At 42.6% G+C, this 15,880-nt stretch overlaps 1 protein-coding gene across 1 annotated transcript in view; it reads right to left on the bottom strand.

Annotated features, from left to right (window-relative positions):
- Positions 1-1,748: 1,748 nt before the first annotated feature.
- The window catches only part of PCOLCE2 (procollagen C-endopeptidase enhancer 2), a 71,290-nt gene continuing 57,158 nt past the window's right edge, over positions 1,749-15,880 (bottom strand). The window contains exons 6-9 of the mRNA XM_060149156.1: positions 12,208-12,362; positions 7,214-7,297; positions 4,537-4,704; positions 1,749-2,328 (exon numbers count right to left, since the gene is read on the bottom strand). Coding sequence (XP_060005139.1) covers positions 2,198-2,328; positions 4,537-4,704; positions 7,214-7,297; positions 12,208-12,362 — 538 coding nt within the window. The 3' untranslated portion in view covers positions 1,749-2,197. The remainder of the gene's footprint in view (positions 2,329-4,536; positions 4,705-7,213; positions 7,298-12,207; positions 12,363-15,880) is intronic.

Raw genomic sequence — 15,880 nt, 5'->3', positions numbered from 1 at the left:
GTTGTAAGGTCCCTTTTCATGCCTAAATCATTTTCTTGTCCTTTTTAACGTTTTTTCTTGCTTAATCTTGTCAGTTTTGTCAATTATATGAGTCATTTGAGAGAACCAATTTTTTATTTTGTTAATTGTCTCTATTTATGATTCTATTTTACTCAATTTCTGCTTGTATGTTTATTTCCTCCAATTTTTAGAAGTGTATTCTGTTGTTCTTTTACTAACCTCCATAATTTGTATCAGTCACAAAATATTTTTCACCCTTTCTTTTAGAATATAAACATTGAAGGTTATAAATTGCATTCCACACATTTTAAAATTCAGTGTTTCTATTATTCAGTTTTTAATATTTTCTATTTTCCATGACAGTTTCCTTTTGATCACGAGTTACTGAAAAGTACATTTCTCAATTTCCAACATCAGGGTTTTTTTTCTTATTTTTTTAGTTATTGTGTACTTTGTGCTATTAATTTCTAATTATTCATTGTTGCTGGAGAAGGATGTCTGTGCGACACTAGTTCTTTAAATGGGATTTGTTTCATGGTGCAGTAAGTGGTCAAGTTGTGAAGTTGTTCCATACTGAGATTAAAAATGAGCTTTTGGGGAATTCCCTGGCGGTCCAGTGGTTAGGACTCTGTGCTCTCACTGACAAGGGCCCAGGTTTGATCCCTGGTCGGGAATTAAGATCCCACAAGCCACGTGGTATGGCCAAAAAAAAAAAAAGAGCTTTTGGTTCTGTTTATGTCCATCAGGTAAATCTAGCTAACTGTGTGGTTCAAATCTATATCTTTTCAGCTCGGTGCTTTGTGACCACATAGAATGGTGGGATAGGGAGGGTGGGAGGGAGAGAGATGCAAGAGGGAAGAGATATGGGGATATATGTATATGCATAGCTGATTCACTTTGTTATAAAGCAGAAACTAACACACCATTGTAAAGCAATTATACTCCAATAAAGATGTTATTAAAAAATTATATCTTTTTTTGTTTCTTTTAAATCTGCCAATTACTGTGAGAAGTGTGTTAAAATCTCCCACTATGATGGTGAACTTGTCAATTTCCATTTACACTATGCCAGACTTAGTTATATATTTTGAAGCCTATATTATATTGAAGGATAAAATATTTTAGTGATATATCTTTGCATGTTATTAGCTGCATGCAAATTTTAGAATTGTTTTATCTCCTTGTAACCCTCTTCATCTTGAGAAATACCTTAAAGTCTATTTTTTTCCCTAATATGAATAAAGCCACTTCAGTCTTGTTTTGGTTAATATTTGCCTGATATATTTATGTTCTTCTATCCTTTTCTTTTCAACTTCTTTGTGTCCTTATGCTTTAGGTGTCTCTTTCAAATAGTATATTGTTGTATTTTGTTTTTCTAATCCAGTCTGATAATCTTTGGCTTTTAACTTTTTAGTCTAGTTATATAAATTGAGCTAGATTGCCTGTTCTGTCTCTTGGGAGATGTGTGCTCTGCACAAGTCACTAAATATACCTGAGCTTCCATTTCTATCACAAAATGAAGGACCTGAATGAGATTCCTGAGGGACACGATTCTAGCTCTAACATTCTCTGGTTCTGCAGAGAAGAATTATAGTCTGTTTACATTACTGAGTCCATCTAGTCCCTGCGGTTCTTGGAATGTTCTTTTAGCAAAGTATAAACTGATACAAGGACAACCTTATGTGTAAATAGCAGGGAATATTCTTTTTACAGTGTCCCACTTTCTATAAAAGCAAGTCTAATGGCTGTTATATAATCATTTAAAAATATTTTATTAAGCATTGATTTTAAAAATGCAGGAGAAGAATATAACAACTCAGAGCAAATGCTTGAAGGTAAAACAAATATCACTATAAATATTGCACGTATAAAATCTCTTTTTTACATCTTCACACAACTCATTTCTAAAATATCCTTTTACAGAGATGTATAAATAAACTGCTTCCAAACTGTCAACGCTTGATACATTTAGTTTCTTATCACCTCACTAAGTCTGCAGGTTTCCAATCGGCTCTCTTCTGTGCAGGCAACAGAACTTCCATCAGTGACACCGGAGCTCTCCGACCTACATCATGTGAAGAGTAAATCTCTCTGAATGCTCAATATTTCAGGTTATAAATTTTCTTTTCCTACTGAGAAAAAAATAGATCCTTCAAAGGCAGTGACAGAACGCAGCTTAAATGGACACAGTTCACTGTTAACATTGCTTGTTCTTCAAGGCGTCCAGGAGCTTCTGATTCTTGGTCTTGAACATCATGATAAAGCTGTTGGGCATGATTTTGCCTCTCCCATCTTCACCCACTTGGCCCATAATAATGTAGTTTAGACCTAAAAGAGAATATAAGATTAATTTTTTTCTCTCTGTGTGTTGGTTTGAAACAACTTCGACTATAACTCACCTCTAGGTAAATGCTCTGTAAATGGTATAATTAGACATTTATCCTATCTAGGATAAAATCTGGTTTAAGACTCTCATTGGGAAAAAAATCTAAATGTAACTGAATAGCATCTTCCAGCTCTGCTAACAGTAGGAATGTGGATGGAATGATTCGATCTGGTCACGTCCAGCTCTGCGGAAGGTCTGACGTATTTACTGAGTGTCTGCTATGAACAATACACTGTTGCTGTGAAAGGCTCTCCTTCCTCAAGGGGCTTCAGGTGGCCTCTCCTGGTGTCACAAGGCTTCTGGATCTCCCCAGGCATTTGTCAGCTAACGATCCATCGTCTTCTGTGGTTGTTGTCTTGGACTTTTTATTAACATCTCCAACATTTATACTATGTAAGTTTTTTGAGGGCATGGTTGGATCATATACTTCTTTCCATTCTTATAGTCCCTTGCAAAAAGATAAGTCCTAAAAAGTACTTTATTCTGTTATACTGTTTTTTATATATCAGTGTTTCTGGCTAAGGTAGGCCTAGACTGGGGCCCAAGCTGAGCTATGTAGGATTCAACTCTGAAGATTTATACTGCTTCAGAAAAATGTCATAAAGGAAGTGTGTCTTACCACCCCCTTTATTCTCCCTCTCCCCCGTGTGTCATAAGAGAAATATGTGTTTCTTTTTCTCTTGCATAGGCCTTCCTCTGTGCCTACACTGGCATCATAGTGGTCTTGAGCCTGTGAAGGCTTGGTAGGATGAGCAGGTAGATGCCACCGAAAGCCTGGACTGCTAGCATCGAGATTTGACTGTGTCTAGATGTGCACTATTTGCTGTTCTGGGCAGTTCTGGAAAGAAGTGTTACCTTCTACAGAGTCTTTGCTATTCCCTCTAAAGAGTCAGTGTGAGGCTGCTCACCTTCCGACTCTTCTCAACAGTCTGAATTCATAGTAAAGCTTTCTTGAAGTGGATATGCTATATTTCTGTGTGTGTGTGGCAGAGGTTTGGTTTGTTTCACTTGTAGTAGAGGTGTGTAACAAGACTGAGGAAAGGAATGAGCTGATATTGGATAGAGAAATCATGGCATAGCACACAGTGGAATGCCAGGCATTATTGCCATGCCGAGAAAGAGACCTATACGTGCTGTTGATGGAAAGCTGTCCACATATACATCATGTGGGGGAAAAGTTTCAGTAGAACATATGTAGCATGATCCCTCTTTCTACGTGTGTATGTGCAGGCTTGATATGGATAGAACCGTGTGGAAGGAGCTGTTCATTGTGCCTCTGGTGAAAGGGAAAGGGCTTCACTTTTTATTTTATATCCTTCTCTACTTATTTAAACTTTTTAAAAACCATAGAGCAGGGGCTTCCCTGGTGGCGCAGTGGTTGAGAGTCCGCGTGCCGATGCAGGGGACACGGGTTCGTGCCCTGGTCCGGGAGGATCCCACATGCCGCGGAGCGGCGGGGCCCGTGAGCCATGGCCGCTGAGCCTGCGCGTCCGGAGCCTGTGCTCCGCAACGGGAGAGGCCACAACAGTGAGAGGCCCGCGTACCGCAAAAACAAAAAAACCCATAGAGCATACATTACTTTTATAAGTTAAAGAACCTGTTTAAAAAAAAAAAAAATCATGTACCTTTGGCTCTGAAGTAGCTTTTCTTTTTCCAAAATTTCTTAATAAACTCATCTCCATCTATGGATTTAATAATCCTATATCTACAAATGAATCCCAAATCTTTCATTCTAGCCCATAGATACCTCTCTTCTGAACTCCAGCTCTGAATTTCCTGTTCCTTGATGGATATCTTCCTCTACACACAGTAGTGGCACCTTAAGTGCAATACTTCAAAATCTCTTTCTCCTGATGTGCTCCTTCTCTGTCTGTTCCCTACTGATCCAACTTCAGACGTTTCTTGGAATCATTGATCATTTCCATTATCTCGTCTTCTTCCACAAGTGACCGGAACTGGGATTGGAGCCCAATTCTGGCGGACTCCAAAGGCCCTCCTTCGAAACCACAAGTGGGCAATACATTCGCCCTGACTTTATCTTTCCAGCCATGGCATGGAAAGATCCATGATTTTCTCAGAGAGGCTCTCCCATCCCCTTCTCTGCTCCTGAGCTCCCCTGGAAGAAAGACTGAGGTTTTTCTCTGACTCACCTCTCCTGAGGAGTGGGCACTGCTTACAGACCACGACGACCTTGGCACTCATGTTCTTGCCGGCCTGCTGAATTGCCAGATTTCCTTCTTTATAGATGTTGATGATTGAGACCGTGGCGTGCAGACTCCCACCTCGAGGGATGGTGGTGATAACAGTCCCGGCCAAGACTGCAAAAGAAAACATTTTTGAAATAATGGGACAGTGAAGGCAAGAGTGAAGGCAGAACTGAACGTAATTGTACATTTCTCTAAGTGTCAGATGGGAAACATTTTAATGTAAGAAAGAAGGTCCTAATAGAGCCATTGAATTTGATTCTGTCCAGTTGTCACCAAAATTCAGGTTGAACAAAAGGAGTCGTGGAGCTGTTATGTTACCGCAGCTGTTAGGCGTTGACACTGAGTAGGAACACCAAAATATCTGCCGAATTGCAGTCAGTTGCTGAGACGAGGGCTCGTTCCAATGTTTTATCCAACGTGTGGATCAGTTACCAAATAAGGGATGGGCTCATGCGCCTCTACCTGTGAATACTCAACAGGACCTTGTACCTTTAGAGGTAACACCATACTAAGAGGCTGCATGATGGGGGTTTGAGCCACAAAGGTCTGAGTCCTTGTGTCTGTGTGGGTGAGCGCCTACCTTTCTGTGTCTCCCCCTGGTTCCTCTCTTCAGCTGGCCTCTCTCCTTGAACTTTTTTTTTATAAAACACGTATTTATTAAATGAAGAATCGGTCTTACAAATATCCACTCCCTTAAGCCTTCTCCCAGGCTTCTACAGCAAATGACCAATTGCAGGTGCTGGAGGAAACTAAAGAGAATTAGAAGCAGCAGGTTGGGATGGAGGTGGGGGGAAGGAAGAGGGAAGATGGGGGTCAGAAAATAAAAGCCCCTTTCAAGAAAGAGTATCATAAAAGCAGTGAAGGTAATCAGGGTTAGCAAAAACCAGAATTATTTTTGTTCCTTAGACCAACCCCCCACTTCATCCCTTATTTGTCTTCTCTCAGTGGATATCAGGTGCTCTCTCCTTGAACTTTGATTCATCCATAGATCCCCATCTCCCTCTAATGATCACTAAATATCTGTGTTTTTCTGGGTCTTTCACATTCTCTTTTTTATCCATCCTGTTTAACGCATTTAACAAGTCAAAGTATAGAACTGAGGTATAGCTTAAGACATTTTCTTGCTTAAAAAAAAAAAACTCTAGCAAAATTCAGTTGCTTTTCATTATGTCACTCTCTCTTTTTACTATGTGACACTCAGAGAAGAGTCCTACTTCTGACCCACAGAAAGAAAGATGCTGTGTTTCTCAAAGGCGTGCTTTTGGCATTCTGGGGGGTGGGGGCAGTGAACATTCCAGGTGAGGCAGGACTTGCATTGAATGACTTTCTGATGAATCCTGTCTCTACCCAGAAAACCAGCAGCACCCGGCAGTTATCGTGACAATCAAAACCTGCCCCTAAAGGAGTGTTACCAATGCTGGTAGGAAACCAATGGGCCACTGGTGATAGTATTGGGTCATTTTGCCATGGAAGTGAGTCACAGTGGAATAGATCGAGCTTTGGACTTGGCTGATATGACCCTTTCAGGATAAAGTGAGAACACACTGCTTATGTGGTACGCAAAGCTCATAACATCAGAATTCTTCTCATGCCTTACTTTGACTTTCGGTCATGAGTGCTTACTGCAAAACGTCAGTCAGTAGCCGAGTGAAATCAGGGGGCTCTGAGGACAGGAAGGGAGATTTCCTTAAGCACCTCCTACAGAAGACGACACTGGGTGTGGGAGCAATGACACCTCATGCTACTGGTTTTCATTTTCATGCCATTATTTGAATTTCGGCTGCAAACTCCAGTTAGATTTAGGGCCCTAGATTCTTTAGTGCCTTCATACCTTCTCTGCAACATAGTCCGTCTGGGCTGCAGTTACCACTTGAAGGCATAAGAAAAAGCAAGCAAAGCCTCATCTGGGAGGCCCTTTGTTCTGGGTAACCTATTTAAAGGCTGTACCAACTTTCTTTTCCTGATAAGACTTCTCTTCTATGTTCCTTTTAAACATAACCAACATAAATTAAACTTGGGATCTTTTGCTCTTAAGTGGTTTTCACAGAAAGTGCAATTTTTTTTTTAATTGGAAAAAACTCTTAGAAATTCTAAGTCATTAGGTAATATCTCCTCAGGTTCCAGTTTATAAGAGTTTCCAAATGGATTTCAGATTTCCAAGTTTGAATTTAGTACTTTGGAAGGACACTACAGAGGAAATACTTGAATTTCTTTGGAGAGAGGCCAGCTTGGACATGTTTCTAATTAACTTCAGTTGAATTACAGATGTGTGAAAAAATACTCAGTGCGTGAAAACTATGTGAGAAAGAAGGGATACAGGTTTTTTCAGGAATACAGAGCCAGCCAGAAGACACAGAGCGGTAGTATCACGTACCAGGAGTCAAATTATTAAGTTTACGTGGAAAATGTATATTTTCTGTACATGAATTTTTCTCAGGTGTGAAATCTAACACTTCAAAAGGCACAAGTCAACATACCCTAGTGTGTAAGAAAATATTTTCTTGGGTAAATGAAGAGTGTAACTGACCCTTTACCATCACATTCACGGCAGTTCCTTTGAGATTAAGCATGCGGTTTCAGGTTTCTGATTAAAGAGGAAAGGCTGGGTTTTATTTCTTACCAAAGTTACTCAAGCAATAATTGCTTTCCAGAGTCCCCGACCGTCTACACTTCTGCTGACACAGGGCCACGGTGGGTTTTAAACCTTCATTCAGAGAAGAAAGACATAAGATTCAGGAAAATGAATTCAAGTATAATTGGTGTTTAGATCTGAATCTACCAATTTAAAATTCCCATATATTTCCCTGAGCCACCAGTCTGTCATTGCAATGAAATAATTAAAAAGCATGCAAAGGCAACTCTTCATGCTACCAACTCCTGCTCTAATTTCTTCAGGGTAACTCAATACCCTCTGCGGAGTTTTAAACCTGAGATCAAAGATAACCCAAATTTAGCCCTATTCTCTTCTTCCTTTATATATAACTAATGCTGTAACTAAAAATAGATACAGTCTCATGTGCCCTGCTTAGAAAAACCCAGTACAACAAATATGAACACAGGAGATGTAGGTTAACTCCTCATTTTCCGAAAGGAATCCAATGGGTCTCCCCCTGAGGGTGGAGGGTACTTTCTTGGTGCACCTGAAATACACAGTCGCCCAAATGGGAGCAGTACAGGTTTCTGGGAACACTGCTCCTGTGGTAAGGTGTGTTATAGCCGTAATTAGATGCAACCAATCACTAAACATTTATTTTGAGCCTGTAAGGATTATTAGTAAGGATTATTCATTGCCTAGAAGGATCTTAAGAACTGAGAAGTAGACAAATTTGAAAGTACAACTAAACAGGTAACCACAGTGGTTCTCAGTCAGGGGTGATTTTGCCTACTAGGTGACATTTGGTAATGCCTGGAAATATTTTTGGTGGTCACAGCTAGGGGATGCCACTGGCATCTAGCGGGTATATAACCAGAGATGCTGCTAGGCTTCCTACAGTGAACAGGACAGCGCCCAACAGCAAAGAATGATCTGGCCAAAAATGTAAATAGTGCCAAGGTTGAGAAACTGTACTATGATGAAACGAAACGAAATGAAATGAAAATAATCCTCATTAAAAATGTTTCCAAAATATTTCCTAATGATTCACTTATATGTGGCAACATGCTAGGAAGAACTAAACAAAGCTGTCACAGAACACTACTTGGTGGGTAAGAATTTACAACTGTGATATTGCCCTGCTGATATGTTCTGCTAACTTTTCTGTGAAGTTACTCTTTTTTTTTTACATCTTTACTGGAGTATAATTGCTTTACAATGGTGTGTTAGTTTCTGCTTTATAACAAAGTGAATCAGTTATACGTATACATATATCCCCATATCTCCTCCTTGTGAGTTTACTCTTAATGTGTACCCCTACTTAACTCCAAAAAGGATCCAAAGTGGATTATAGTATTAAAATATATACAATTTAATGTTAAAATACACACAGTTTAATGGTAAAATAAACACAATAGCATATATATGGAGAAAGAGCTCAGAAAGCATTTAGAGGGACTATTGTTCTAGGAGTTGGGGACCTGAATTTACCTCATTCACTGAGTCAAAAGGTAGTGGCGTTAGTGGTTCTCCCTGTCTGATGAAAGAGCATCTTTTCACGTGGGCCACTGGAAACCAGCTCCTTCTCGGCCTCGGAATGCTAGTCTGGAGGTTGGGTGGGTGTCCTACACGGCCCCTTCTCTCCCTTCGGGACATCCCCGCTCTCTTGCCTTTCAGCCATCAGCTGTCCCACCCTGACCCTCGCCATGCTCCCGTCCTCTCTGCTGCCCTGCACTCCCCAGCACGGCACCTGGTTCTCAGCCCTCCTCTCCATGTGCTCCCGCGGCGTGCCGGTGGGTCCTCCCTCCTCGGGGACGATCCCTCTCGGCGCCGCCACGGCCCCATCCTTCCCAGAGACGTTCTCTGCTCCGTCTCCGCCCCTCAGTCCCAGGCTTCCAGGTCCTGCTGAAGTCTCATCACCAATCTCCCAAGTGTGGACACCCTGTCAGCCAGTGTAGCCTCCTCTCCTTCAAGCTTATTTAGTTACTCTCAGACTCTCACGAGTACTTGCTTTCTGTCTTTAGAGGTTCAACACATTGACCCCTCGCATTCTTCCCACTGCACCATCCTGGCCCGTCTCTACTTCCTTAGCTACTCCACTTAATTTCCATGGTCTGCTATCCCACTTTCTTGACAATATGTTAAACTCCCTTTCCCCTCTGCCCTCCAACCCTTAGGAAGCCTGAAGGAGCCTCTGCTTCTCCTTCTGTGCTTGCACGTAGACAGCTGAGGACACAAATGGACCCTCGTCCAAGTGACAAGCTGTCTCCAATTTCCACAGCTGTTTTTCGGATTCTCCCAACCCCCCGGGGCTCCCACCTCCCTTCCGTCTCATTCTCAGCAGGTGACCTTGCCTATTTTCTGGGGAAAACAGAGATCATAGAAGAAAATGTCCTCGAAGCCCCACCAGACCTCCGAGCGGTCTTTATCTGCCCCCCTCTCTTCTTTCCTCCCCTGAGAGAGGAGGCTGCCCACGTCTGGTCTAAGGTCTGTCCTTCTGTGCGTCCTCCGAAGGCCAGACCCGCTCATCTTTGTGGAAATTTCCTCTACAGTTTATTCCTTCACTCTGCCCTTCTGTTCTCCTGCTCTGCCAGCTACTTCTCATTGGCTTTACCACGTTCACACCCTCCCTTAGGCTTGAACCTGTGCACTGAGTTGCTGGACTGAGTTTCCTCGCCTTGCTCCACACGCCCCTCACCCCCATCTGGCTTCTGCCTGCACAGCTCCACTCATAACCCTTGCCAGGGTGTCCAGTAGCCTCCACGTCATGAAATCACATGGTAACATTTTAGTCCTGACGTTGTTTGAAGCCTCATCAACACTTGGCTCTTCTGACTACCCCCTTCTCAAAACACTCTCTTCCCCGGCCCCCAAGACACCTGGGTTCCCCCCACGTCCGCCGCTGCCCCTTAGCTGCTTTTTTCATTCTTCTCTGCCAGCAGATCCTCCCTCTTTAAAGACCTGGAGTTTCTAGAGATTTAATTCCAGCCCTTCTTCTCCTTTCCCCCGTAACCTCTCCCCCATGGGGTCAACCATGTTGAAGACTCCAATTTAAATCTCTTGCTTAAATCTCTCTTCGGGCCTGGAGGCCCGTAGACCTTACTATCTACATAACGGCTCCATTTGCTTGTCTCACAGACACCTCTAACCCCACAAGGGCACAGCTTAACTTATGAATCTACCCCTCCACCTATGACTCTACTTCTATGAATGGTAACATCGTTCCTCTGAGTTGTGCAAGCCAGGGACCCGGGAGGCATGCTTCTGGATTGCCCTAGTCCAAGTAACCGCTGAGCCCTGTCAGTATCTCCCAAGGTCTCTGGCCTGCGGAACTGTCAGTGTCTCTTGACCGTCTCTGTAGTTCTGTCTGGTGCAGCTCCCCTGGACAACCCCAAGAACATGCTGACCCTCCTGACCCCTACAGTCCATTCACCTCACTGGGGCCTCACAGAGTGATCTTCGTAAAGTGTGAATCTAACCCTGAACTTTCCTTAAATCCACCAACAGCTTCCCCTGCACTTAGGATAAAACCCCAACTACTCAGAGCATCAGGAGTGAGGTGGTAGGGCCTAAAGATGAACCTAGCAAGAGAGGCTAGGTACAAAGTGCGAAGGGGGTTGGCCCTTGTGCCATCCAATATGGTAGCCACTGGCCACGGAGGCTTTTAAATTGTAATTAAATTAAAATTCAGATCTTTAGTAGCACTCGTCACATTTCAAGTGTTCAACAGTGGCCACTGTATTGGATGGCACAGGTGTAGACAATTAATTTAAGTGGGAGAAGGACACAGTCTGCTCTGTGTGTGTGTGTGTGTGTGTGTGTGTGTGTGTGTGTGTATGGGGCATTCAGTGGGGAATTAAGACAGAGGAAGGGGACCCTAAGAGTGTGGCTACAGTTTCTGTGGACCATGCTTGGGAAAACAGGTGGAGAAGCAGAACTGAGACAGAAAATAATGTGATAGAAATGAGTTACATTTGATATGTTTTAATTTAAATGTCTAGCAGTTGCAAAACTCCAGGAGAAAATTACAAATTCATGTTTGCAATTTCAGAGAAAGTTTAGGACTGGAGATAAAAGCTGGGGAACCACAAGATAAAAGCTGGGGAACCACATGAATGCAGACAGATAATTCACTGGAAAGAATAGGAGACCAGGGTCCACTGAGATGGGCTGGAGAAATATTGCTGTAACGTGCGGCAATACACCTGCAGGCCACAAGGTGGCACACTGTGGAGTGCTCAGAAAAATCAGCCCTTCTAGAAGTGCCTGTACTCAGGACAGCCCTGCTCAGGGTACCTGCAGAAAATGGTGGGCAGTAAAGCTGGGTTTATCTCAGCCTATTTCATATATTAACCTTAGATCCTTCCTTCCCCCTTTTTTTCTCCTCCCTGTATTTAGATTTTGAAATCTCAGGCCTGAAATCCTGGTGGGTGGAGCTGACAGGGTACAGAGACAAGATACAAGGACCCACACTTGCCCCTCCATTTCTTAGATAATACCAGAGTTTCCCGACTGGCTTCTCTAATACCTCAAATATTTTTGTTTGATTTACTCCAATTTGAAAAAATAATACATTTTGTATGACACAATTTGGAGCATACCCCATCCCAAAAGAGTCCAAATACTGGCAGATGTGAAAACAGGCAGGTATCAGGGCCCTGAAACTTTAACCTAAAACACTACAGTTCTATGTAATAAAAAAAAAAAACACATAATTTTATAAGTGCCAGGAAAAAGTAGGCTTGTCATGTGATCTGTGCCAAAACAGGATTCCTAGCATTTTTAAGTGACCATAATTTTCTTAGGTAACATTTTAAAATTATTAGCTTAGAAGCATTCTTACACCTTACACTTTTCTTTAATTCATGGAATCATATTATTCTCTTCCATAAGTTTTCATCTTATTTAACTTATTTTAGTCTCAAGTATTTTCCTCTTATTTAATTTTTTTTTTCTACTTCAGAAGAATTTTTGTTATACTCCTCAAGTTTGTGTACAAACTTCAAACGAGAAAAACTTACTTGTAGTCACAGGAAAGGTGGTGGTAACAGGTGGTGCTGTAGTTGCCGGCAATTTCTTTGGCCTGAATTTGTAGTGACCGATAAATCCATCTGCAGTTAAACTTAAGTCTGATAAAAACTGAATGAGAAGTTCATTTCTCTCAGATACAATTGGCCTAAAAGAAAAAGAGATGTAATTGTATATATATTTAAAAATTTAGGTGACACCTCTCTGAAATGTAGAATTTTCTAACTTTCCATCAATTTCTGACGATAGGTTATTCTTTGTTTAAACTGAAAAGCTGAAATACTTGAAAAGATGATGGTCTTAATCTGCTCAGTATTAATGCGAATAGCTAACATTTACTGAACGTTTGCTCAGTTAGGCACGTGCTTTATGAAAACTGTTGAATTCTGTCTTCACAACAACCCTGTTATTATCCCCTCTTCATGGAATAGGCAAGTGAAGATCGGAGAGTTCGAGTGATTTGCCAAGGCCAAGGAGAGTCAGCATTTGAAAGGACCAAGTGCCTTTAGAGACGCTGGTAGACGTTGGGACCAAGGTAAACACTGAAGCTGCAGCTGGTTCCTCACAAGCACCGCAGGGTTTGGCCTGACTTGGCAACCACACAGCTTCTTTGAACTAAGACTCTGGGTTCCAGCTGGCCTGGGGAGCTAGGGATGCTGGCCCTGGGGAATCAGATGGAGAACTTCGGTTGAACAAATTCCCACACCCTGTGAAGACACCACCAAAGGGATCACCTCAGTGGGTTGGTCACCTAGGGATAAGAAAGCCATGCAGGGTTTAATGGGACTTTCATTTCATTGTTAATGAGAGTTCTTATGCGTGCCTGAAATGGAAACCTTTCTGTTTATAATCTGGGTAGCAAAATGCTGTGAAGGAGAAAGAGAAAGTGATTACTTTGTTTTGGTGGTCATGAAAGACATCATTAAGAATTCTAATTTTAAAGCAATTTTAGGGGCGTGCTGGTACTAAAGGTTTAGTGGCGATAATAACTGAGGCTCAGAAGCTCTGTTAAATCTCAGGGGATAACTATATTATACAAGACGGTAGTTTCATTTAATCTTGCTATTGTTATTTAAACAATGGTTTAAAAATGCTGTTTGGCTAATTCTATTTTAAAACTATTTAACTCAGAAGTGGAAAATTTATTTAATTGAGTTAATTGGTGGTTTGACTAAACTCCTTTTTTTGAGTCGTCGTCTCAGCTGAATCACTTCTTAGCCCTCACGGATAGTAAGTAATGAGGCAACCTGTCAGCTATTTTGAGTGGAGTGGGTGGAGGGGAAGGTAGATCTGGACTTGACCCAACCAGTTAGAAAAACTGCAGGGTTCTTTTCTGTCCTGAAGGTTATTGCCTTCTTAGCCAAGGGACGAGACAAACCCAAGAGCAAGCTCTGTGACCCACATTTAGAGTTCCAGTCACAAAAGTGACCAAGGTCATTTAAATAATGCTTCTAAGAATCAAGCCTGGAACAGAAATATTTTGTCTTGCTTTTGAAAACACATTCCATTGAATAAATACAGTGTGCAGGAAACACAGTTCTCAACTACAAGTACAAATAAGACACGTTAATCTTGTTTAGATGATAGAATTACAAAAAGCACTTCTTATAAGCAGCAAAGAAAACCTTAAGATCCAACCAGGTCAGCCTTCTAGGCATGGTGTTATAATCATAGTGATCATTCACTGCCTTTTCTATGAACTCATCTTGGAAGCACGATATTAGAAGCTGAATTTTCTCAAGGAAGAGTATTTTAGTAACAAAGATACGCCACTACTGAGTTACGCTGCTACTGAGCGTTAGTGTGAATGCGACAGAGTCACAGTGCCACAAATGTACTGAGGGCAGAGTGCTGCATCTGCACATTAATGTTACGAATCGCTAGGAAGGCAAGGGGGCATCTCACTTGGACCCACTCCCCACTGGCAAATCCCAGGATGGACTGAGGATGCTGACCGGTGTCTTATAGAGCCGGCTATGTGAGCTGTCTCTGCTTTGTCATCCACAGCCTACCTCTTCATCAATCACTACAGCCAACCAACCACCAAGTCCTGCCAATTTTGCCTCGTAAATATTCCTTGATCCACCTCCTCTTCATCTCTACCACCCTTCCCTATCACCTCAGCTTTACCGGGACCACTGCTACAGCCTCCTTGCCAGCTCCCTGCTCCTCTTGTCTATGGCGGGCATTCTAGAAGCACCGGTCCTGTCACTTCCCCTAACTGCACTTCGAGAGTCCCCAGGTCTGCAGGACGTGGAACCCAGCTCCACTCTCCGCCTCCTTGCTCTCTGGGCGCCCACTCAAGGTTCAGGCTCCAGAATAGCACGTGTCTCCCCTGTGGATCTTCAAGAACGGAGTCCCCTCTGCTTGGAACGAGTCTGTCCTAAGTTCTGCCTCTAACTCTCACTCTTGCTTCAAGACTCAGCTTCAACAGGCATCATCTCTTTTCCCAAACCTCCCCTGACCTCCCACCACTTGTCCCGACTGGACCAAAGGACTCCTTGTCAGAAATCCACCAGGACATTCCGTTGCCAGTTTACCTATCTGCCTTGTTTTGGTCCTTCCCACTACTTACCTCTGTATCTTTTATTTTATCTTTGTGTTCGAGGTCCCTAGCATCGTGTCTGCCACACAGTTGGGGTATATATAGTAAATGTTTCTGAACTGAATCCAGTGGTATCGATACTGATTTGAACCAGGCACAGGGATGCTGAAGTGATATCCCCATTGCCCCCACCCGCCCTGAGTTTTGTGCTTCTCCTTTCCTTTTGTCTACAGATTTACTCATACATATGCATCGGGAAACCATATATTCTATAGGTTTGCAATTTTTTTAAACTTGATATAAATGAAAGAGTATAGTGTGTCTTTTTCTGTTATTTTTTTCACCCTCAACATTATAACTGTGAGAGTCATCCACTGTGCTCAGGGCTGTACAGCGTGAACTATAACAGAATCGAACTATTCTCTTGTTGATAAACATTGTGCTGTTTACTCTCCCCCCAGTACAAATAATATTAATGAGAACATTCTTGTATATGTCTTGTGATGCACAGGGACAAAACTGTCCATGAGAAGAGTAGGGTATATGCTCTATAGCAGGTCAGAGGATACAAGCTCATTTTCAAATGTTTTTAAAAAATTGTTTATTGGGCTTCCCTGGTGGTACAGTGGTTGAGAATCTGCCTGCCAATGCAGGGGACACGGGTTCAAGCCCTGGTCTGGGAAGATCCCACATGCCGCGGAGCAACTAGGCCCGTGAACCACAACTACTGAGCCTGCGCGTCTGGAGCCTGTGCTCCACAACAAGAGAGGCCGCAATAGTGAGAGGCCTGCGCACTGCAATGAAGAGTGGCCCCTGCTTGCCCCAACTAGAGAAAAGCCCTCGCACAGAAATGAAGACCCAACGCAGCCAAAAATAAAATAAATAAAAGTTTTTTAAAAAATTGTTTATTTATTTTTGGCTGTGTTGGGTCTTTGTTGCTGCACACAGGCTTTCTCTAGTTGTGTCCAGTGGGGGCTACTCTTTGTTGCGGTGCGCGGGCTTCTCACTCTGGCGGCTTCTCTTGTTGCGGAGCACAGGCTCTAGGCGCGCGGCCTTCAGTAGTTGTGGCTCACCGGCTCAGTAGTTGTGGCTCATGGGCTTAGTTGCTCGCGGCATGTGGA

Source organism: Lagenorhynchus albirostris, chromosome 5, assembly GCF_949774975.1.
Source record: "Lagenorhynchus albirostris chromosome 5, mLagAlb1.1, whole genome shotgun sequence".
NCBI classification, from domain to species: domain Eukaryota; kingdom Metazoa; phylum Chordata; class Mammalia; order Artiodactyla; family Delphinidae; genus Lagenorhynchus; species Lagenorhynchus albirostris.
The sequence above is the reverse complement of the archived record's forward strand: the minus strand, read 5'-3'. Positions and strand labels throughout refer to the sequence as shown.